This window comes from Betta splendens, chromosome 12 (assembly GCF_900634795.4).
Source record: "Betta splendens chromosome 12, fBetSpl5.4, whole genome shotgun sequence".
NCBI classification, from domain to species: domain Eukaryota; kingdom Metazoa; phylum Chordata; class Actinopteri; order Anabantiformes; family Osphronemidae; genus Betta; species Betta splendens.
Window position 1 is genome coordinate 9,004,476 of NC_040892.2, and position 24,533 is coordinate 9,029,008.

At 49.8% G+C, this 24,533-nt stretch overlaps 2 protein-coding genes across 5 annotated transcripts; both read left to right on the forward strand.

The window, feature by feature from the left end:
- The first annotated feature begins 166 nt into the window (after positions 1-166).
- Positions 167-3,920, forward strand: dck (deoxycytidine kinase). Of its 2 annotated transcripts, none has more exons than XM_055513600.1 (7): positions 167-438; positions 716-831; positions 1,690-1,880; positions 1,969-2,116; positions 2,311-2,426; positions 2,854-2,953; positions 3,380-3,920. In XM_055513600.1, the coding sequence occupies exons 1-7, from the start codon at positions 348-350 to the stop codon at positions 3,404-3,406; spliced, it is 789 nt and encodes a 262-aa protein (XP_055369575.1). In that variant the 5' UTR covers positions 167-347; the 3' UTR covers positions 3,407-3,920. The 2 variants fall into 2 exon arrangements, with proteins under 2 accessions (XP_055369575.1, XP_029025469.1); XM_029169636.3 differs by having other exon boundaries at positions 171-438; positions 1,687-1,880.
- A 250-nt stretch (positions 3,921-4,170) lies between these two features.
- LOC114867078 (electrogenic sodium bicarbonate cotransporter 1-like) lies at positions 4,171-23,703 on the forward strand. Of its 3 annotated transcripts, none has more exons than XM_055513598.1 (26): positions 4,172-4,535; positions 7,043-7,113; positions 8,085-8,261; positions 11,102-11,234; positions 12,088-12,248; positions 12,359-12,538; positions 13,253-13,329; positions 13,960-14,117; positions 14,231-14,318; positions 15,069-15,223; positions 15,504-15,620; positions 15,863-16,037; positions 16,831-16,964; positions 17,576-17,838; positions 18,246-18,298; positions 18,379-18,564; positions 18,752-18,865; positions 19,313-19,474; positions 19,560-19,738; positions 19,831-19,903; positions 20,371-20,439; positions 20,703-20,876; positions 20,967-21,131; positions 21,244-21,337; positions 21,552-21,629; positions 21,713-23,703. In XM_055513598.1, exons 1-25 carry the CDS (start codon positions 4,516-4,518, stop codon positions 21,593-21,595), a joined length of 3,222 nt encoding a protein of 1,073 aa, XP_055369573.1. In that variant the 5' UTR covers positions 4,172-4,515; the 3' UTR covers positions 21,596-21,629; positions 21,713-23,703. The 3 variants fall into 3 exon arrangements, with proteins under 3 accessions (XP_029025238.1, XP_055369573.1, XP_029025237.1); XM_029169404.3 differs by having other exon boundaries at positions 21,552-21,625; XM_029169405.3 differs by lacking the exon at positions 21,244-21,337 and having other exon boundaries at positions 4,171-4,535; positions 21,552-21,625.
- Positions 23,704-24,533: the final 830 nt, after the last annotated feature.

Below are 24,533 nucleotides of genomic sequence, written 5' to 3' on the forward strand. Positions count from 1 at the left end.
ACATTTTCATTTTTTAAACACTATAATACTATAATTGAATTTGTTTTGAAAACAAACTACTATTAAGATTATTAGTACAATACAAATAAATTGCTACTTAATGGTAATCGGTTGTAGTAGTAGCTATTAAAACATTGTGGACTTTGGTGCTGGAGACTTCCGCTTCCACCTTCTCGCCGGACATCAGGACGGAGCGCGCGGAGCAGCTGCTTCCTGGGCGGAGTCACAGCTGCAAACCGCCGCTTCCTGATGTTCGCTACCGCCAAACCTGAATCAACGCGGGGCTCCAGGCAGCAGCTGCATCAGTAACGCAATAACGAGCCTTTGTTTTAATAACCGCATAAAAAATGCCCGTGACTCCGAAGCGGCCGCGTCCCGATTTACTGGACGACTCCACGGAGAAAAGGATGAAGCGCATTTCTGTGGAGGGAAATATTGGTGAGTGTCCACATGCGAAGCCTCGCGCCGCGGCTCGGTTCGAGTGGTTCCATCGTGTCGTGTTTGCATTAGGTCCACTTTGTGTGTTGGTGGATGTCGGTGATCACCGCAGCTGTCAGATTTCTGACAGTTCAAATTTAGCGCCAACCGCCGGTCGTCACCGCCTCCCGTGAAGTTTCAACACTACATCATGGATTCATTGACCGATTAACCCATTCACAGCGTAACGAGCCGCAACCATGTTCGGTATAATCACCTCTGGGTCCTTTGCGTTTAGCGGCGGGCAAGTCCACCTTTGTGCGCCTTTTGGGTCAGGAGAGCGCGGACTGGGAGGTGGTACCGGAACCGATCGCCAGGTGGTGCAATGTCCAAACAAACGCCAGCGACTTTGAGGTATTGACACATTAAACACATTTAAATAAAACACTTTAATCCAGCAAATACGAAACTTGTTTTATTGCCATTTAAAGGCGCATGCGCAAATGAACGCCTTTAATTGAACTCAGACACACGGTCTTCACTCCCCTGAGCTGCACTGATTCATAACTGCACACCCCAAACTGGCTTCATCTGTATTTAGTCTGCAGCTGCCATCTGGCTCCGCACGCTCAATGTGCCCCGGTCACTATTCTACCACTAGCACCAGTTCACAGCCAGAGCAACAGATGGTGCCACTCCGGGCATGTTGTCATCACGGCAAATACCTCCAACCTCTCATTCAGCTTTAATTTCAGTAGCCCAAGCACATCTATATACAGTAAACCCTCTGCTACGCTGGTGCCAAAGACAGGCAGGATATTCAGCAATATATATTTGATATATTTTAATATTTCTGTTGTATGATTATAATGTAATACAAGAGTAATCTGCAAAACCCTTTATAGTAGAGAAGAAGAAAGGTTTTGTTTTATGCTTAAATTGAGTTTTTATGTATGAGTGACAACTATTGTAAGGGAAGAACCAGAGTAATTGCAAGATAGGAAAGTACCCTTCAGCACTGTGCTACATATGTGTTGCATAGTATAGTGTAAACTGATAGGTCTGGGGTATTATTAGTGTTAGTCACCCAGCAAGGTTACCAGGGACAGCGCCCCCTGCTGTTCATGGGATGATGCAGAGTGACAGCCCAGTTTATAAACTCATTAGATTCTTTATGGCTCCTTCTGTCACCCAGCTGCTTTATCAGCTGCTTTGTGGATCCCAATGCAGAGTTATTTCGTTTCTACAGTGTCGCACCCTCTGTCCTAGGAGCTGACCACGTCCCAGAGGAGTGGAGGGAATGTGCTGCAGATGATGTATGAAAAGCCGGAGAGGTGGGCCTACACCTTCCAGAGCTACGCCTGCATCAGCAGGGTGCGCGCCCAGATCCGCTCCGCCAACGGCAAGCTGCGGGAGGCCGAGAACCCCGTGCAGTTCTTCGAGCGCTCCATCTACAGCGACAGGTACCGTCCTTGAGCCGCGATCGCAGCGAGGCCCGCGGAGCAGCGCTGACCGAACGCCCGCTCTCTCTCTCTCCTCCTCACGCCTCAGGTACATCTTCGCGGCCAACCTCTACGAGAGCGAGTGCCTGAACGAGACGGAGTGGTCGGTGTACCAGGACTGTCACAGCTGGCTGCACAGCCAGTTCGGCAAACACATAGAGCTGGACGGAATCATCTACCTCCGAGCTTCGCCGGAGGTACCGGGCCTCGCCGGCTAATTATGGGATGAGTCTTGCAAAAGGCTGGGATTTTCACTGCATCCTTCGTGTGTGTGTGTGTGTGTGTGTGTGTGTGTGTGTGTGTGTGTGTGTGTGTGTGTGTGTGTGTGTGTGTGTGTGTGTGTGTGTGTGTGTGTGTGTGTGTGTGTGTGTGTGTGTGTGTGTGTGTGTAGAAATGTTTAGAGCGGCTGCACCTGAGAGGCAGGCAAGAAGAACAGGACATCCCCCTGGAGTACCTGGAGAAGCTCCATTTCAAGCACGAGAGCTGGCTGCAGCACAAGACCATGAAGTGAGTGGAGCAACAACTCGCACGTTTGCGCCAGAAACCGTATCGTCGTTGTAAGACGACGATTGAATTGGCACCGCATTAACGGAATTCTTCCATCGTGACCGCGACAGTCATGCAAGTCATTGTGACTGTGCCTTTTAATTTCACCTACGGCGCTAATAAAAGGCCCATTCATGCACTGACCTGAGGGCAGCTCAGAGGAAAGAGGCATCCGATCCATGTGATCTATAGTTTTCACATTTATACATTACTGATTTTTACTTGTTATAATGACCTGGGAAGGTTGGATGGAGCTGAGCTCATTCATTTCAGGTCTTGTTGCACCAGTAGAGTGAGTTTTTAACACTCGTCTGGAAGTTATTCTGTGTTATGTCATGACCTATGACATCATCATATTTACGGCCGATGGTCCCTCTCTGCCTTGCAGAATGGAGTTTGAGTATCTCCACGATGTCCCAGTCTTGACCATAGACGTGAATGACGACTTCAAGGATAATGATCAGAGGAGCGTGGACATGATTGAGAAAGTGAGTGATGTTTCAAATTTATTGTTTACAGTAATCGCCACTATCCAAATATTCAGGGTGCGTTAAATTTATGGGGCGTTTACTTTCTGAAGAAGTGTAAAACCTAACATTTATATATGACATCCTGTTTGAGACATGATCAGAATTGAGGCTTTTTTAGGGAAGGCTGTATGTTCTGTGATCTTTCTGATAGCGAACCACACTCGCGCGTTCTTGTTTCATTGGGTGGAATAAGTTCAGAGGACACGCTTTTTGTAACGGCCTCACATTTGAAAGTAAAAACAAGGCTCTTTTCTTAAATTTAAAAGACATTTAAATGTCAGGATCACAAAAATGGACACGATCTCTCGCAGTGTTTTGCTGAAACGTCACAAACCAACTTGTTTTTCTAGTTTCCGGTTCTAATTCTCTGGTCTGTGTTTCCAGGTGAAGGACTTCTTGAGCACATTGTAGACGCAGCGGTTGACACAATGAAATGCCCCAACACAGACACTTCTACCAGTCACTGCCTGTAGCTTTTCCAATAATTCCACTGATGTTAGTGTGTTTTGTATATATTATTTTGTTTTATGCTTGTGACACGGCGCTTTTTTTATCAACAGATGACAATAAACGGAAAGACCTGAACTAATTTAAAATTGTTTATAAATCGCGTAGAGGGAGTGGGGAAATATTTTCTAAACCTAAATAGTGTCTCCCTTTCGCCACAAGGTGGCGCCAGTCTCCATTTTAACTCACCTATTTATGACTGACGCCTCTTCTACTGTAGTTCGCTCCAACGGGATTTGGGTAAAACTGCCTTTAAATAGAGGTTTTAAATTATACTTTTACGCCTCATACTTAGAAAAAATTACACACAGGAAGGTGCATGTTCTTGTGGTATATATGACTGCAGTGTTTTCAAGATTTTGATGTGTTCTATAAATGTCATAAATAAATGCTTTTGTTAACAAACTCAACAAACAAACCAAGCTCATTCATTCAAATTGCAATTATTAATGGACTACTTTGACCCAACTATCGGAATTGCGCATGCGGATTTAAGCAATCGACATGTTTATAACCAGTGTTCATGCGCTATGCAATGAATGTGCTGACTTTATAATTCAACTTTCTAAGAAAGGAGAAGCCGAGCGTTTGTCGCGTCAACGTGCTCGGTGCCCCACCTCACGTCCCGACCTCCACACCCCCTCGGTGGCGTCACGCAGGAGGAGGGATGGCACTTTAAATATGGAAAAAGACACGCTGCGCTCGGGGAGCCTCTCCACACGCCTCCGCCGACAAACAAAAGCCTCGTCCAAGATGTTACCGAGGCTCGAGCTGATCGAACGCAGCTCGATATGACGCCTGAGTGTTGCGCGTTCAAAGCGGTCATTCCTGCGAGATAGCAGCGCCTCCGCCGCTTCTTTCCTTCTCTTTCTTTACCCACTTGGGGGGGAAAAACACGCACAGCGTGACTGCCAGAGTAAGTGAAGATTTACCAGAACCGCTAGGGGAAACTTTGGAGCGAGCAGAACCGGTGGCGGACGGATCCGAATCATCCGCGAAAGCGAGCAGTCACCATGACTTCCGAAAAGAACAAGTAAGTTTTTGATCCTTCATCCTGTTGAGCTCGCGCTGTTAAAGGCTTTTACGCTCACGGTGACGGTCCATGCGTCGGGACCGTCTTCTGATCTGGGCTTCAAATGGGACTTCATTCAACTCATGTGAAATTGGACATATTTAACTATCTGGCGTCTGTGGTTCATTTCCGTGCGTAATAAGCGGTCATATAAGTTTATTGGACCATTGCTTCCAAACCCCTTTATTAAAAAAACTTTATACCGGCCTGTATGTCGTGTTAAGAAATGCTTATATTTATTTGAGTCACACCGATGCTCTGATAAGCCACTGCTGCAGATAATCTATTTTCCAAGAACCTGCCACTGCCAATTAGAGCGACGCGGGCGGCCATGAGCTGGAGATCTTATCACCAGCGCAGCTTCGCGACTAAGGCTCGCGCGTACGCCTCGCGCAGCACGCGCTCCGCGAGCTGACTCCCCCAAAAGTGTTCCCATCCCAGCACGAGGCGTCACGGGAGCCGCAAGGACTCGCGGCGAGCTCCTGGTAAAACGCATCTGCACCCCGATCGTCGTCACGTGCGGAGAGCGAGCGCCAGATGTGGCCCAGAGGCAGTGGAGCGCAGCGCCTCGCGCTCGGGCAAACCCGTCCTCTTTCCTGTGTTGCACAAGTCAAAAAGGGACTTTTTAGTTGCTGTTGTTGCCGCATCAATCCACGTTCAGTGTCACTCTTCCTCTTGACATTAACTGGAAACCTTAAAGCGCCATTGTCTGCGGCTGAGAAGGAATTCCAGACAGACAGGTGGTTATTACAGTGCAGTTGCTGCACTAACATTTGCATCGCACTCACTTGTTAGGTCAACACATGGGCTAAACGGGAAATAATCTGTTGTGTTAATTGCCTGAGCTCAGTGAAAAGTTCTTCATGTACATAATCCTTCATGCGTTTCCAGATTTGAAGTCTGGGGCAAGTTTGTGTGGACGTGAGAAAAGCGCTTTATCAGCAGAGGTCAAGTTGACTCTCGTTTCTCGCGCTTTGACCAGCTTTGATCCACCTGTTGATATTCACACTGTTCATCTGCAGGATAATTGAGCCTAAAATAAAAAAAAACGACTCATCCTTAGAGTGACCTCCACTTTCAGCATTATTCACTCCTCTAAGGCTTGAAAGGTGACCATTCCCTCACACTCCTGTGGCTTTGAGCTCCTTCTAATGCTCCCATTGTCACTATTGTCTCATTTCAAAGCCGACCGCAGTCTCCACTATTTCTGCCACCGGTGACTTAAAAATAATTTCCAGCAGCTTTCAAATCGTCGAGGTTTGGTACTGAACTGTCCTCTGTGGTTGCACTCACGGCACCGGGGGCACCTGCGCTCATGGTGAGCCCGGCTGGGTCATTCTCTAAAGAGACGGGGATGATCCCTGATCCCAAGCAGCTGATCCTGGCTCCGCACGCACCGACAGGTTTATCCAGCCTCATGAGGTAACGGAGCGAGGTCGATGCAGCTGGCCGCTCCAGATCAAGAGCCGTAGGAGGCTGGTTCTGATTTAACAGGGAACGGAGGCTGAGCCCTCCGCATCCCGGACGTCCGTGGGCCACCTGTGCTGCTCCAGCCTTCAGCACGGAGTGATTGACTGGGCCCCAGTGCAACGTGAGCCTCCTTCGCCCTTTCTTCGTGTTACGCGACCCGCCTCCATGTGCACACGCCATCTTAGCTCTTCAGGGGCCATTCAATTAAAGTGGTCCCACCTATTTGTTCTGTGGCGCTCAAATGTGTGCTGTCTTTTTATAACGCGGGCCGTGAAAGCAGCTTTCTGGAGCTGGAGGTATTTTCTGGACCTCTTTGTCCTGGAGAGAGAAAGGAGCCAGAGTTCACAGAAGCCCGGGGCTTAACGATGGCGTTGACCCTCTCCACATGGTGCCGCGTGAGCACCACCCGGGGAACAGAGGCTAATCGCTGTATTAGTGCTGCTGTTAGACTTGACTCCACATCGAGCTACTCCCCATCACTCGTTTGATCCCATACGTCGGCTATCAGGGCCGTGGCGCTAGCGCCTCAAGGCCAGATATCATATCCACTGAAATCAGATGGGCGCGTCGCGCAGCAGGAACAAGATGTCTCCTCCTTGACTTCGTGTGCTCTCACCCCCTCACACTGTGTCACACTGTTATTGTTTGGTGGCGGATGGAAACTGTACTGTTCATTCCCACACACGCAGAGAAAAGGAAGCTGTGTGTTACATGTAGGTGGACTGGAAGGTGACGTTCTAGTCTTATGTGGGTGATTGCGGCAGCGTCAGGGTTTGCCAGGTAGTCGGTGGTGAAGGCTTGTTTTGCAGTGGGCCTCCATGTTGTTGAATTTGCATTTCCGCATCCATTTTCCATTGACGGTGATCCAGTTTCGGTCGACGGGTCCCGAATGTTAGAAGTGCATTGTCATGTGCTCGTTGCATTATTTTTTTTGTGCCCATGTTTAATCCGCGGACTAATCAGCAATGTCTAACCAGTTCTCCCTGTCTTCCTTGCAGAATGGAGGATGAAGCTGTGTTGGACAGAGGCGCATATTGTGTCAAACATGTCTGTGAAGAGGAAGTGGAAGGTGAGACGTGTGATGAGCTCCGATATAATTTGATTAATCCAAAGTATAGTTTTGTACCTGTATCAGTTTAAATGTGTGGTGATGCTGCCCGTCTTGGTTTCCGTGGCAACCTTCCCTCTGAACTCCGAGGCCTCGATCAGTCCCAGCCTGACCCATGCCGCTGACTGGTTCCCATACCTCCACGCTCTCCCTGCCCATTGGCGCTGCTCAGCTGTTCGGATCGCACATGTGTAACTTAATCCCGTCCAGCGCTCGAACCGCAGAGGAATTCATCTGGAGACGCCCCGCGCTGTATTGTTGAGACATTCGCATATTTCAAAAACCCCACACTTCAGGGTTCACACAATGGGAACAATGTCGGAGCATGTGGCATTATGCTCAGGTTTGTTTGTGTGCATTCAATAGCACTTAAAAGGCCCCTTTGTTGCTGTGAATGGGACTCTGCATTCAGTGTGAGTCTCAGGTGCTGCAAAGACGCCCGACTGACCACAGGAGGATGAGAAAGATGTTATTAAAACCCCAAAGGAGATCTTTGTGGAGTAGAAAAATATATGGTCGCCTTAAAGCTCATTCTGTCAGCCAGTCCCACTATCTGAGTCTTTCTACTCCCCCCTGTCTGTCTAATGGCTTCCTGGAGTCATTTCCTGTATGAGCTGGTGTGTAGGAAGTAGTTGGCATTTATTTAATTTCATAGTGTGACTGACTGGAGGCATAGAGTATCACCTCCTGATCAGGAAATAGGCAGCGAGGCCTTAACGTTTACTGAACATAAGCCAAAAAAAATGAAGGGAAGAAAAAGAAAGCAGCCTTGTGATAAGAAAACATTTCGTACCACACCAGCTCAACCGGCCCCACATTGTTTTTGTTCTGGCAGAGCCGATACGGATTACCTCTGTACCAGGGTTAACGTGAATTCCTGTTAACTGCGAGCATAACCTGACCTGCACCCCCCCCGTATTGTGTCGTTGCAGGTCACCACACCGTGTACATCGGTGTGCACGTTCCCAAGAGCTACCAACGGAGGAGACGCCACCGACGCAAGTCCAGCCACAAGGAGAAGCGCGAGCGGGCCGAGCACAGCGCCGAGGGGTACAAGTCGGACGGGGACAACGCCGACGAGGCCTCCACAAACATCCTGAAGCCTCTCAGTGAGTTCTCGACGCGCTCCACGTGCTGATTAGGTTGGTCTCGGCCCACCGGATGTTAGGGAGGTAGGCATTAAAATAAAACAGGGAGGGCTGGGTGGAGGCAGCCAAGAAAGGGGGGGGGGGGGGGGGGGGGCTGCTCTCAGTGTAATTAGATGGAGTCAGGGAATGGAAGCATGCTCAGGTCTAATCCAAAAATGACACCGGATTGGCTGGAGTGGAAGTAAATACAAAGGGAGGTATTATCTGTCACTCCGGCGATTAACACGGTTCTCAGCCGGGTCTGGGAAAAAGTCTAATGAGGAAAAACTAGACGCCCGGAAAAGTACGAGGCGGCAGCTAAAGAGCGGGAGATGAACCGGGAGGCGAGGATGCTGAACTGGGAGCGCTGGGAAAAGTTTGACCACAGGGCGGCGAGATGAGCGCGATGCACATTAAGATCGCTGTCGGCCTCGGGGGACCTCCCTCCCGCATGCGGACGGGACACGTGTCAAAGTGCTGCGGTTCCCTGGGAGCTGCGAGGGAACCGTCCTTCTCCAGGACGTTATGCTTTTAGCGTTCGTTTACTGTAAATGCGTGTCTTAGTCTCTGTATCCCTGTGGTTTGGAGGGCATTCATTTAGCAGGAGCATCACACGTCGCAGTTGGGATAAAAGCTATTCTCAAAACAAGCAATTATCCCAAATACCGGAATTTACCTTAAAATGGCTGGAAAGCGCAGTGGGACCCACGCGCTGCTTCACTGCTGGTGGAGGTAACCATTCAGGAATCACAGGGAGGATGGAGGCGCGTGGGGGGTGACGGCAGTTCTTCCATGCTGAAGGGAGCCATGATAAACCCGTGCAAATTGATGGAGCTGGTTCCAGTGACGTTTGAAACAGACCATCATGGAGCTTAAATCGAATGTAGGAAAATCCACAACCGGTGGATTTTACCAGGCCGTTTAGCTTTAGAGGCAGCAGGTTTGGAAACAATGGAGGCAGAGTCAAAATGAGGTCTGCTCCATCCTCAGCGTCTTGGATTCTTTCATAACGTCAGGGCGCTGACTCGGACTCAACAGAACCCTTGTTCTGTCACGTTTGATCCCTCTGATCAAGCGAGGACCCGCCCCTTGTGCTTATTCACCCAAAGGTCGGCCGGCGTGACGAGAGCCGCGCTCCCGTTTTCGCGACGCTTTTGATCCGAACGCCGCGTGAGTCACACAAAGTTTGGTTACAAGGCCACAGTGTGTCGTAAACACACTTCAGCAAAGAGGAAAACTGGATTATAATGGGCGTCTTTCAAGACATCCAGACTCTGTAGTTACTAGAAAGGACTGAAGCAAAGACAGACGTCTTTAGAGGGTGATTAGATTAGGGCTTTGTTGACTCGGATAAGAGCTGTTCCCAGCTCAGCCCAGCGTTATCGGCGTCGTGTGGCTGCAACTGTAGCAGCGAAAGCTGCGTATTTTGTCTATAGCACCGTGTCAAATTGGAGAGTTTCTCGAGAGACGCTCCCGAATCTCGCACAAAGGACTGCAGTGTTGCCGAGCGCTCAGCCACAGAACCGGTGTCGGTCGCTGGGTCATCCAGCGCCGCCATCTAAGTTCCACACTGAACTGCTTGAACTTCCACACAGGCACGAACACGCACGGCTCCGCTCCTTACTCATCCACGGTATCTCTGCGGAGGATCTAACTCGTAAACAGCCTCGTGAGGTCGGAAGGAAGGGCAGATGCTGCTGTGTAACAGGCACAGGCACCGCTGGGGTAAACATTTGTCCACTGCAGCGGGTTTTACGTGACCTTTCATTCAATCAAATGCTTTCTTGCCTCTGCGTAGCCGGGCCTCCGCTCCTCCGTCGGCGTATCTGTTTCCACCATTAGGGCGGGATGAATAATTAAAGTGCATTATGGGCTCCGGATTGGCACGTGTCACCAGGTTTGCAATCATGAGGGGACGGTTGAAGCCGTACAAAAACACACGGGCACGTCCAGAGCCGCTCGGCCTTCCCTCCAAATCCCCTTAATCCCGTCCACTTAAAGGTTGGGTGCAACCGCAGCGGATGACTCTGGTTCATTGATGAAGAGCAGTGAGGGTTGAGGGGCGAGCGCCGATCGGGTCGGAGCACGGTGGCGCTAGCGGTGCTGCTAGCGGTGGCGCTAACGGTGGCGCTAGCGGTGCCGCTAACGGGGGCGGGAGGTGGCGTTGGCCTAGAGGCGTCGACCTTCACCTTCGTAGCTTAAACCGCTGCTGGATTTCCTCCACCTGGGCTATTTTTAAAGAAAATAAAAAGAGGCCTCCTAAATAAAGCTGGCCGGGGCGGTGCCGAGGCAGGATCCTCAGCGGTGGAGTGTGCTGTAAGAGGAAGCTGCATAAATAGCCTCCTGAGTCCTGCCACTTAAGCCCCATTTTCTCGTCACATCACCGTTGCACAACATTCCCAGAAGTGCTAATAGGAATAAGTAGTTTTCCCACAATGACTCTGCAACAGGGCTCGTCTTACTTCTTTGTCTCTTCCTACATTTGTTATTTCTAATAATAACACAAGACAATGGTGTAAAAGTAAAAGTTCTTCCTGATGAGCATGATTTGTCAAAGTATTTCCTTCCAAGAAACTGACCTAACTTGTCCTGGCCAACATATTTTTTCTGTCTAGAGTAGATTGCTCATGCTGACAGTGACGTTATCTGCTCCATTCACTGCATGTATCTGTCTGTACCAGTCTACGCTGAACAAACCTCCGCCTTTGTTTACTTTACATGTCTGACACACGTGTCTGAGCAATCGTAGGTTATCGTATGGACACGGTTGCAGCGGCAGCGGATCAGTGGGTCCGGTTCCTGACGTGTGTCTTTCCCCCCAGTTTCCCCGGCCGAGAGGATCAGGTTTATCCTGGGAGAGGAGGATGACGGCCCGCCGCCCCCTCAGCTCTTCACGGAGCTGGACGAGCTGCTGTCGGTGGACGGGCACGAGATGGAGTGGAAGGAGACGGCCAGGTGAGGCCCGGAGTCGACCGGCCGCGAGGTCCAAACGCTCCCTGCTTTACAGCCCCGGTGCCGACAGCGGGACGCGCTCACTTATGAATGCTTGGGAATTCAATGCACAGGGAAGTAGGAGTCCACTCGACTCCCGGCCCGCTCTTATCTGACTGGGATCGGTCGTACCTGCTTTGTGAGACCAGGAAAAGGCAGAAACTCCCACATGGTCTGAGCTGGAGTCTGGAGCAGGTCCAGCATGTTTCACACGCTGCAGCCCCACATGTGGCATTTCAGCCTGAATGTGGTAGAAATGCCTGTTATCAAGATGAAGCCGTTTCAGTAGTGGAATATAAAGAGCGACCGGTTCTCATGGAGCCGTTTGGAGCACAGCAGTAAAACAGTCTTCAGGTCCAGTAAAAAACATGAGAAAATGGCTGAAATGCATGTGCTGATGTGTTTATTGCATAAACACATACAAAGGAATTGACTATTTATAAGCATTACAGTTACACTGCCAGCGGGGCGATTGCTTTACCAAAAGGTCCCGTGAATGAAGGGGTTGAGGTGAGGGTGGCGTGGTGGTGCGTTCGCTGGCAGGCTGTTCTCCCAGTACGTCTGGGCCACAGCCAGAGCGACACTCTATCCCCCTCGGAAACCCCATCCTCAGGCTGCAGCAGAATGGCTCTTTGTAGAGGCGACATGTGCGGCATTATTGTTTAAAAAACAGAATCCTTGTCCACAGTCTGACCGTGTTGGTCTGTGCTGAGTTCTGCCTCCGACGCAGCGGGTGTAGTGATTTATCTTATTTTGACCCCCCACGGAGGAGCGCGTCGCCTCAAAGCCGTCTCGGCCTTCGTTGTTCCCTGCTCAGGTGGATCAAGTTCGAGGAGAAGGTGGAGAAGGGCGGCGACCGCTGGAGCAAGCCCCACGTGGCCACGCTGTCCCTGCACAGCCTGATGGAGCTGAAGGCCTACATCGAGAAGGGCACCATCATGCTGGACCTGGAGGCCTCCACGCTGCCGCAGATTGTGGGTGAGTGGGGCGGAATCGAACCCGCAACCCCGTTTTTTTTTTTTTTTGTTTTTTCTTTCTCTTTCATTTTGCTCCATCCTGATCCCCTGCCTGCTTCTCACCTCTGACAGAGGCCATCGCCGACAGCCAGATCGAGGCCGGGCAGCTGAGAGCCGAGCTGAAGGAGAAGGTCGTGTACACGCTGCTGCGCAAGCATCGCCACCAGACCAAGAAGTCCAACCTGCGCTCGCTCGCCGACATCGGCAAGAGCGTCTCCAGCGCGAGCTGGCTTTTTTCCAACCAGGAGAACGGTAACGCCCAATTATTCAACCGCCGAACCGGACTTTTCCACTTTTATCCTCCTTGACTTAAATTCAAGCCTTTTTTCCTGTATTTTCTCCACTTTTCTTTCCAATCCTGCCTCTCCTCTGTCCCCTTTTCTTTGCGCCGCCCTGACTTCCTGCTCCCGGGGGGGTTCTAGCACGCAACCCCCTCGAGCACCCCGTGCCTTGCTTAAGCCCTCAAGACTCCGAGGAACCGTGTGAGGTCTCGAGGAGCGCCAGCATGGGATACCTCTGTAAGTGAGGTCCAGTTCTCCTACGTAGATCAGCGCGGTTGCGACCGGGACGCATGCGAGTAGAAGGAGGATAGAAACGGATGCGTGTTTATCCGAGGGCGAGCTTCATTCTTAAATCCTGACTAAATATTTATTTTCCCGCAGAGAGCTAAAAGGTGACGGGCCCTGTTCTGTCAATGGGCCTTCAGTTTACATTCAGACTCATCTGCCTAAGCCTGTTTGTGCTGACGCGCGGATCCCGGCTCTTTTCTCTGCGCAGCGCCTCAATGGACGACCATCTGTCATTAGCGCTAAAGCCTAAGCCCGGCCGCATTTAGCCGGGTCCTGATGTTTCTGGCTGCCTCCGTGTACTTTCCCCCCCTGTGCCTTTTCTTTTCTGAGGCCGCGCCAAGAAGCGGCTCACCCCGGGCCCTGCGGTTTAACCGGTTCCTGTCTCGCCTCTCCGCAGGTAGCCCGACTACCACCCACCGAAACCTCACCTCCAACAGCCTGAGCGACTTCTCCGACAAACCAGAGAAGGACCAGGTAAAGTCAAATCCCTGGACACAAAGCGGCGTTTTGACCCTGTCCCGTCTTTGCCGTGGGAGTTTCTGGGAGCTCCACGTGCAGCTGTCTCTCGCCACCATTACTCACGCCTGAGTGAATGAGCTTCAAGGCACATAGACCGTATAGATGTAGAGCGCACAGATCAGAGTGGTTAAACTGTAACAAGCGGAACTGCAGTGAACAGTGTCAACGCATTTGTCAAAGTGACGTGACCTTTGACCCCGACAAAAGGCCTCGGTTAATCATCCCCGTCCGAACGAGCTTCCTCCCTCTCATCCACGGCTCGCGGTGCGGGGCTGTGGATCAGCGGTAGGTCAAGAAAGCGTGAGGCATGAAGTCAAACTGCTGCTGAGGCGTAATTCTAGGAAAGGGAGGCTGCTGCTTGTTCTTACATGTTCAGTGAGTCAGAGAAAGCACATTGTCAGACGCTGCGTTGGAACGGCACACGTTCATTCACATTCGCTGCTGATACGAGAAGTGTGTGTGTTTGTAGAATAATAATAATAATAATAATAAGTAATATTGCCTCATCTTTACTGCGCTCCCTCACGTTTTGACTGACTGGTCTCTTCCCGTGTTGGTGAAATACTTTGCTTTGTGTCTGAGCAGCTGAAGAACAAGTTCATGAAGAAGCTGCCGCGCGACGCCGAGGCGTCGAACGTGCTGGTGGGCGAGGTGGACTTCCTGGAGACCCCCTTCGTGGCGTTCGTCCGCCTGCAGCAGGCCGTCATGCTGGGGGCTCTGACCGAGGTGCCGGTGCCCACCAGGTACAAGCGCCGCCGGGCGGCGGGGGGTCCGGGCGGCAGGGGGTCCGGGCGGCAGGGGGTCCGGGCGGCGCCGACGTCCACTCGCTAACGTCTCCCTCCTGCTGCTCCTGCAGGTTCCTCTTCGTGATGCTGGGCCCCAAAGGCAAAGCCAAGTCCTATCACGAGATCGGACGAGCCATTGCCACGCTGATGTCTGACGAGGTACAATCCAGATTATGTGTGATTTACTTTACAGTGCATGTATTTCCTGGTCTGACTGAGCTGAATAAAAGAATAAACTCGTTTCCTAAGACCTCCAGGACTTGTCCTCTCGCCAGGTCTCAGCTTTGAAGGCATTGCTGCATTAGCCATGGCAGCGGTTGGTCTGGCCTGGCTGCAGTTGGTGACCAGCTTACAACTTAATTGTTGCGGTGTGGAAGACAAATTTGTTTTGGCTTAAGCAGAGCAGCTGTAATACAGGAAGGCACGCGGGCCTCGGTATTAACTCCCCGCACGTCGGCCAGGATTTTCCTGGTTTCGCCTCTGGTGTGTGTCTCCGCTCTGCCCGGAGGAATGCGAGCAGGCGGCACCTGGCCCGCAGATTCCCACAGGCCCGCGCTTCTCCCACGTCACCGTGGGGAGGAGAAGCGGGTTAAACTTTACCCTGCAGCTGTGTCGCGCTTATCAGATGTTTGAGTTTTGTGTCCAGTATTTGTCCACCTGCCAGTCGCTCTGATCCTGGTACCTGTGCTTGTGGATGATGACTCATTATTTGTCAAAGACTCATAAAAGCCCTTATTTCTGTATTGTACAGTCCTAGTTGATTGTGGTTTGCATTTTCAAAGACGCGTGGAACTTTGCAATCAAAAGTGAGTGGGCCGGCGAGCCTCTGAAGCCACGACGTAAATAATTCAGCCGCGTGTTATATTATTGATTGCAAATGGGGCCTGTTATGTTTGTCGGCCGCCGCAGGTTTTCCATGATATCGCCTACAAAGCCAAGGACAGACGGGACCTGCTGGCCGGCATCGAGGAGTTCCTGGACGAGGTCATCGTGCTGCCTCCCGGCGAGTGGGACCCCGACATCAGGATAGAGCCCCCCAAGTCCCTGCCCTCCTCAGACAAGAGGTTGGCACCGATCCCAGTGACGTCACTGCAAATATGTGCAAAACTGCCTCACTCTTGGCTTGAACCTGTCCAGTATTTAGAGTAGTGCAGCTGCAGCTCGGGGCTGAACTACTGTTTGTGTGCTAAGCTAAGGAACAAACTCAAATATTCTGTACTCTGAGTTAGTAGAGTTTTAGTTCAGCTTCCCTTCATGTTTATGTAAAACTAAATGTGTCAGATCCTGATCCTGATCCTGTGTTTGACGTTCTTCGGCCTTGACACACTGGTTTTGTGATTGCAGGAAGAACATGTACGCCGGAGGGGAGGCCCCTCAGATGAATGGCGACACTCCCCACGAGGTGGGACACGGAGGGGGAGGAGGTCACCAAGTCGGAGAGGAGCTCCAGCGCACCAGAAAGTATGAAGGAAGTGGATGATTTTCTAGTGGATGATTTAAATGTTTCAGAGAATTTGCCCGTCGTCATGAGTGCGTGTGATCATTGTTGTCTTTTTCTCACAGTTGTCAAATTTCCAACTGAATGAAGAACGTGTCTCCTTTTGTGTGACCTTTTGTTTAGCCTTTCTTTTACAAATCACGAACCCTCTGACCTTTGACCTCTCACGCCTCTTACCTGGCGTGACCGTTTTTTTGTCTCGCAGGTTTTGCGGAGGTCTGGTCCTGGACGTGAAACGGAAGCTGCCGTTTTTTGCCAGCGATTTCTACGACGCGCTCAGCATCCAGTCCCTGTCGGCCATTTTGTTCATCTACCTGGGCACCGTGACCAACGCCATCACGTTCGGAGGCTTGCTCGGAGATGCTACAGACAACATGCAGGTGAATAGTAGTTTGAACACAGACTCTGTACTGGGCTCTAACCTGCATCAGCCTCCAAATCAAACCCAGACTCAGTCTTTAGACCTAGAGTGTGTGTTCTATGATGACTCATTTTGCCCAATGCTCTGTCCCTTTCAGACACGCACTTGCTCAGGCAGCTCCCACTTCCTGATATAATGCAAAGGGACACAAATAAAGCTGATCTTAGCTGCGATCACCTGTCCACGTATGCAAAGTGGCTCAGCAATCGGGCTTTAATTGCCGCCTCGTTACGTCACGCTGGCCTCTGATAATGTAACGTCATGTATCTCTGCTGGTCCAGCGTGTGACACTGAGGACCTTCTGCACTGACTAAGGCTCTTGCTTTGGCCTTTCCCCTGACAGTGCTGCATATAGCCGCCCTGCAGCGCTCCGGCCTCAGGGATTTGTCAAGGCTGTAAATAACTCCAGATCCAGATTACTGAGCCACAGTAGCCTTGTCATGCCCCCCCCCCCCCCCCCACACACACACACACACATCTCCCTCTGCCACCGGTGATCCTCTGCAGGACTGCGTCACTGCTTTTCCCCCCTATGCAGAGGGAATCCCTGCCCTCACATCACCCTTGTCAGCGCCCATCACCGACGTGCTGTGTTCAAGTACCACCAGCGTCAATGAGAATGTGACGCAGATGGAAATGTACCAGTGTGATGTTTATAGAGAAAGCAAAGATTCTTGCTGAGTAGACATGATGGGTGTCCACATCACATTTGGACTGTGTGACCTCTGACCTCTGCGTGTGCCGTGTCACAGGGAGTGTTGGAGAGTTTCCTGGGCACGGCGCTGACGGGAGCGGTGTTCTGCCTGCTGGCCGGTCAGCCCCTGACCATTCTCAGCAGCACGGGCCCGGTGCTCGTGTTTGAGAGACTCCTCTTCAACTTCAGCAGGTGAGTGGCCGGTGGCCGGCGAGAGGAAGGTCGGAGCTGGGAGGCGTTTACAGGGTGACATATTACTGAGCTTCCTAAAGTAGAGATGCATGATTTACAGGTAGGCTGGACTAGGCTTCTGTCTCACTGAAGTCTTGTTGCTTAGTGTGTTTCTTTTGGCAAAAACACATCATCCAGAATCCAGTGTTTTTGCCATAAAAATCCCCCAACAATGCCAAAACACATTTTTTACATTAAAGGATGAATAAAATAAAAAAAAAATGCAATTTAATAAAATATTAAAATACAGTGATTGCATTATCTATGGAGGGAAACTAATGTAACATTTTTGAATAAATATTAACTGTTTTACTTCCTCCTTCCCCTTCACTCCCTTCCCTTTTTAATCATTGTGGCGTCTGGTAATAAGACTGTGTTTCATTATTAATAATTAACTCTGTGTAAAATGAAAAGACAATGTTGGGTCGCCCGTATCCTCCAAATGTTTCTGGGCCTCTAGTCGACATCTGCTGCATCAGCACCGGCAGCTGTCCATCTACAGATGGATGTTCACTGTGTTTGAAGCGCTCGTGGGGTCAGACCCCCCGCTGACTCCGCCGTCCTCTCCTCAGGGAGAACGCCTTCGACTACCTGGAGTTCCGGCTGTGGATCGGCCTGTGGTCGGCCGTGTTCTGCCTGGTGCTGGTGGCCACGGACGCCAGCTTCCTGGTGCAGTACTTCACGCGCTTCACCGAGGAGGGCTTCTCGGCGCTCATCAGCTTCATCTTCATCTACGACGCCTTCAAGAAGATGATCAAGCTCGCCCACCACAACCAGATCAACTCGGGGTACGACCCCGAGCTGGTGACGCAGTACGACTGCCGGTGCATCCCCGGTACGTAGCCTGGGCCCGGCCCGCCGGTTCCGCCGCATCCCGCCAGCGACCTTGACCCTTAAACATTTCACCGCTGTTTGTATCGGGGCGCCGTCAGAATCTCCCTATCAGCGTGATCCCAGATTGTGAGAGCTGCAGAGGCGCGTGTGCTTTACGTTGGCGGTGCCCGGCGTTACTCATGCGCGTTAAACAAAGCGGCTAATGTTTTGGCTGTTTACCGTGGCGATAACGGGCGATACTAGCGTGCGTTGGCCGACAGATACCGCGGTTTACTTCCTCAACAACTCTATCACTTTATGAATATCTGTTTCCCAAACAATCTTTCCAAGTAACTTGCGACACACAACGATTTAAAATGTCAAGTGGAAGCGTTCAGACTTTGATGTTATGTTTGCTTCTCCTCTCAGGCAACTCGTCGGAGCTCCTTGACATCTCTGCCTGGACAAACAGTACTGATTTGGTATGTGGGGCCTCGTTTTTATTGTCAAGCCGTTGAGAATGAGGCCGTTTCACTGGCTGAATGACAAACTCTCCCTCCAGCCAATGAACGCCACCTGGGCGTCCCTGAACCGGCAGCAGTGCCTGACGTACGGAGGGCGCCTGGTCGGAGAGGCCTGTGGCTACGTGCCTGACATCACCCTGATGTCCTTCATCCTGTTCTTCGGGACCTACACCTGCTCCATGTGTCTGAAGAAGTTCAAGACGAGCCGCTTCTTCCCGACCACGGTGAGCGAATCAATCAATTCATTCTGGATTAAATGCGTGCTTAAATCACCTGCTTTAAGCCTTGGGGGAGTTTTTCGACTCAAAGTGCTAAACGACGAAGGTTCTGAGGCTTCCACGCACTCAGCGCGATGCTATCTGCCCGGCGGTTTCCGCCGCGCTAAGCTAAACCGGCGCCGCTTCCTTGCAGGTGAGGAAGCTCATCAGCGACTTCGCCATCATCCTGACCATCCTCCTGTTCTGCGGCGTGGACGCCTTCGTCGGCGTGGGGACCCCGAAGCTCATAGTGCCAAGTGAATTCAAGGTGCGTTAGCGCCACGCGGCCTCGCTAGTGTGGTGCTAGCTTGTAGTGGCGTGACAACCGCCGGCCACGGGGAGAGTCTTCTGATTACACTGATAATGATCCTGTAATTCATTTCAAAATCCCTGCATAGAGCGTTCTTTGTACTTCGCCCAGCGAGCGATACGCATTACCTGAAACTAAGACTCAGACGTTACACAGCTGATTGTAGGAGGAAGCGAGCGATGGGGCGGAGGAGTTGGTCCCTGCATCAAATAACGTGATTATAGGTGATCTGAGAACAGAGGCGACCTTAACGTGTCGGGAACAGAGGCAGCTTTGTTCCATCACAATGTCTTTATTCACATATTTCTCTCAGCAGTAACATCAGACTCTGCTCAGTATATTTAGATGAGTCATCCATGTTTAGGAGATTAGATGCCACTCATGTTGTTCCTCTCCTCCTTCCAGCCCACGAGTCCACACAGGGGCTGGTTTGTGCCTCCTTTCGGGGGGAACCCTTGGTGGGTTTACCTGGCGGCCGCACTTCCCGCGCTGCTGGTCACCATCCTGATATTTATGGACCAGCAGATCACTGCAGTCATTGTCAACAGGAAGGAGCACAAACTCAAGGTTGGTGTCACTCTCTGTATAACAGCAACCAAGAGGCTGGAATAAAACCACCCTAAATGCTCTGCTGCCTGTGCGTGTGTCTCAGAAAGGGGCAGGCTATCACTTGGACCTGTTCTGGGTGGCCGTGCTGATGATAGTCTGCTCCTTCATGGGTCTGCCGTGGTACGTGGCTGCCACCGTCATCTCCATCGCCCACATCGACTCGCTGAAAATGGAGACGGAGACGTCGGCCCCTGGGGAGCAGCCCAAATTCCTGGGCGTCAGGTGAGTTGGGAAGGCATTCGCATCGGTACGAAGCTTTAAGGATGAATGGAAAGTCATAGTTTTTTTTTGTCTTTCCTGTTTCACCGACCCAGGGAGCAAAGAGTCACCGGAATCTTTGTGTTCCTGCTGACTGGACTGTCTGTCTTCATGGCCCCTATCCTCAAGGTACAGCTTCATTCCACCATGAAAACATGGATTACTGTCCACCCCTTTTAGGACAATCTCCCATCTCCGCTCTGAAATTTTAACTCATTTAAAACCTTCTACTCATCCGATTAGGAAGTCCCGCAGTTGAAGTAATGTGAAGTGAAATAAGCGTGTTCCACTTAGCTTGATTGCAGCAGTTTCCACTCCTTCAAAGAAGCTGGTAAATGAGAAAAATCACAGGAAGGATTAGTGAACCTGGCGCTCCCTCTGGTGGACGTTAGGAGTACTGCAATTCTCATAAAACCTTACTTTGTGCTTTATTCCTATGGTGACTTATAGATAAACAAATATTATTAAATTATTAAATTCACCCCTTACTGAAGACAAAGTACCTGACATTCATATAAGCTGTTTTTAAACCAAGCAGAAGTGACTTTCCAGCCGTGTGATGTGTTGACTTGGGCTTTTTCTGCGTTGTCATGCAGTTTATTCCCATGCCGGTGCTCTACGGTGTGTTCCTTTATATGGGTGTGGCTTCGCTCAATGGCGTGCAGGTGAGTCTGCCTGACCTGTTCAGTGGCTGCTGATCTGTCTGTAGGACTGGTTAAACAGATACTCCTGTCACCTAAACAGAGAATATAGGTTGAAGTAATACTCCAAATCCACCACACCTTTTTATTCAATAACTATAAAACTATGCAGCATGTGAATGAGAATGAGGTGAAAACAGACATATTTAAAGCTACAATCAAAGCCTTAAACTCAAGATGCCAGAATGGGATCTGACCCGTCGTCCTCTCCATCTGACCCGTGTCAGTTCATGGACCGCCTGCAGCTGCTCCTCATGCCGGCCAAGCACCAGCCGGACCTCATCTACCTGCGACACGTCCCCCAGCGGCGCATCCACCTCTTCACCTTCATACAGGCCCTGTGTCTGGCCTTGCTCTGGGTCCTCAAGTCCACGGTGGCGGCCATCATCTTCCCCGTCATGGTGAGAGCCGCGTCGCGGCGTAGCGTAGCGTTGAGAACGCAGAGTCTGAAACCGGTGCATTGGGGAAAAATCAACCCATCTCGCTCTCAGATCCTGGCGCTGGTGGCGGTGCGCAAGGCGATGGACTACGTGTTCTCCCAGCACGACCTCGGCTACCTGGACGACGTCATCCCGGAGAAAGACAAGAAGAAGAAGGAGGACGAGAAGAAGAAGAAGAACAAGAAAAAGGGAAGCATTGACAGCGACGTGGAGTTTGTGAGTAACACCGTGAGCTTAGCTCCATCGATACAACGTTAAGTGACTGTTTTCATCCTCCTGTAGATCCTCACCTTACAAATGTTCATGTTCTCCCTCCCTCCTCCCACAGTCTGACTACCCCTATCATGAAAATATCCCCAGTATAAAAATCTCCATGGATATGATGGAGCAGGAGCCCATGTTGGGGGTTAAATCTGTGGATAGTGAGTATGAGCCAGGGCTGGCTTCGCTTCTAAAGGCTTCACGCTCATGCTTTCTCCTGTCAAACTCTCCTGTTCTATGTCCTACATTTTCCCACTTTGTGTCGCTCCCCCTCTCCTCCTCGCCGTCCCGTCTCGTCCGTTCAGCGTTTGCTCTTCATCCCTTCGCCGATGCTCGCGTTGTGGCTTTTTTTAAATGCGTCTTGTGCTTCGCCAGGAGATGAATCCCAGACTTTCGCTGGCGCACATTCACCGTGCTGAGCACCACCACCGGTCCCCCACAGTGGCCGAGTAAGTGAGTACCGCCTCACGGCTCCGTGGCTTCTGCGCTCGCTGTTGGTCCCGCGTGACCTTTAAAGCCTCCGTCTCCTCTTTCAGCCTCGACAAAGGGTCGTACGCGAAGGGTTTGCCTCAAATTCGGATCGACCGGGACTCGGAGAACAACGGTTTCTTCTGGAGGAAGGGCTCCGAAACGGACCTGTGAATGAATTATCCAAAGATGCAGCGAAACCAACTGAACAAACCCAACCGCCCTCTTCCCCCAATGACATTTCCTCATATTATTCTTTGAGCGAGGACCGAAATCAGTACGAATCACGTGAGCGTCTTAAAATTCCGACTACTTTGATTGTTACGGAGGACACGATTCAAGTGGAATCAACTTTTTAAGGGGCATAATATCTTCTTCACTTCTTTACAGTCAATGTATTACTTAGTTTTTACTATGTAGACGTTTTAATACATAAGCAGCCTCTTCCTTCCACCTTCTAATCTTCCTAGTACAGTATGTTGTGATTATAACTACTGGCTTCTTCAGAATGAGTCAGAGTTGGAGGCACCGCACACGTGAAATCCTCCGATACTTGTACTGAACAAAAGGTCAACTGTACTCGTTGGCGAGGGGACGTTCATTCTGTATTTATGGGCATATGAATTATTTATCAAGCATCCGTCTACGGCTACATATCCATAAAACACTTCCAGAAGATTCAGCGTGATGAGAAGTGAACGGTTCAACGCCGCACAGACTGGAAACCTTTCTTTGTTTTTATCCTAATAGTTTTCTGTATTTATTATATTTAAGCACCGAGCAAAACACTTGGTTGAATGTGAAGTATGGCTTCAACGTGTAGTTTGTTTTAGCTCCATCATTTTTGAAATACGTCTTCCACGGCTTCATCCACTTGCTTCCCTGCCTTAGTTGTGGTGTTGGTATGGTCAGTACCAACTTGTAGCTCTACCTCCTTGCTGTCCAACGGTTTATTAGAATAGCTGATCAAGACTTTTTATTTCAAATGAAATAATGAATATCGTGACAGGACAGTAGTTATGCACACGGAAGCTGTAGCAGGTAATGAAGCGAACATCCATCAAGAAGCTGCGTATTTGATGACAATCAATGTAGAACCAAGCGTCTGTAACAGTTCACACATCAATGAGTCTATTTGCTCTCAGATGCTCATATTTCAAGTGGCACCAAATACAGTAGGATCTGTATTTACTCTTCGCCTGTTGTTATTAATATTTTTATAAATGAGTTTTAAAGGGTAATTCCACCAAACTACATTTAGGCAGGTTGTTCCAAAAGGACAAACATTATTAAAACGCTACCAAACCGATACATTACAGGGAAACGACCCCTAAAAGTAAGTTGAGTTGAACTTTTTAAAACGTGATCATATTTAAAAGCCATTAATGTGAGAAATTCTCAATCTCTTTTTTTTATGCAGTGTGTGTTTTTATTCATGTTCAAATCAACAATCGAGTTCACTGTGACGTGGTGGCAACTACTGCTTTTAGTGCTTCACTATCAGATGAACGTTTGCAGAGATTAACATTATTGCACAATCATTTAAAAATCCAGTGAGAGGCGGTTCGACGAGCAGTGAAACGACCCGGGAGGACTCGATCAGGCTCCTCCCGCCGTATGAAGTAGACACTGTAGGTGACTGGGTTGATTCATGTTGTGAAGTTGATTGTAATGCATCTCAATCATTTAACATGTACCTTCATTTCTGAGAACCACAACGTGCACAGACTGTGGTGTTTTTATCCGTTGTAGTAGAAACAAACAAGGGCTCTAATTCCTGCTTTCACAATGTAAATGTGGTTCGTGAGATCGTTAAAGCTGCTTTGAACCAAAAATCGAACACCTTGTCTTCCACCCTTGATCTGTATATCTTGACTTTTTGACAACATGGTTCTGATTCCACAACTATTGTACTAATTTTTCCAATGTTCTATCTTTTATACAAGCACCCTAGGTGCTCATAACCATAGGTTTACCTAGAAGGAAACGGACGCCAGTGTTTTTTGTATGGGGCAGTGTCTCGAATGAGAACAATAAAGTCATGTGAATGATTCTTAAATTCACTGTGGTGCTGTTTTTAATGTCAGACGTGAATTACTCCGTGACTTTGTGACTTTTCTGCTGAAGATGCATGTCTTGCATGCGTGCGTTTTAATGATGGACGGAGCCGTTATCGCATCCTGCTCAGTCTCCGAGCACAGATAAGAGAGGAAGGCTGCATAGTTTCCGCGATCACAGGACTTCACTTGGCCATAATGAAAATAATTGGCTCATTACGATGAGTCCCTGTGTGTCGGTTTGTGTGCCAAGAGGGAACGCGTGTGAGAGTCAACACGCCTCTAGTGAGGTAGAGAACATTTTCTCTGACGTCCACACGGCAAATGCCTGGATGGAAGTGATAGTTAAAGCCCAGGAAGAGATTAACTGGCTTCAAAACATCCTGAACCTCGACCTGGACAGCGGTTCAGTGTGGAATTCTGACCGTAATGTTTTACCAAACGGCCTTTCATGTGGCGTTTACTGTCCTGTTGCATTTAATTGCGGCTAAAGGGGGCAGTAGTCACACATGAATGGGCAGCGTCTGCTGATTTGAAATGCACTTAACTGAGGGGAAGAGTCACTTAAGGCAGGTCAGCGAGTGTTCAACCCGCGAGTCTCTAGCTTTAACTAATCACATGCATTAGTAAATGATTCATCAATTAATAATTGCATCCAGCTTTTAAATCCTGTATAAATGGAGAATATTCAGAATGCGGTGGCAAGTTTATATGTCTGGGTTTGAAATAAGGAGAACTAATTTATTATGAAGGTGGTTAAGTAAAAAAATGCATTTTATTTACTCGGTTTACCCCAGTTTTAAGAATTTCACAGCTTTATGTTCATTTCAAA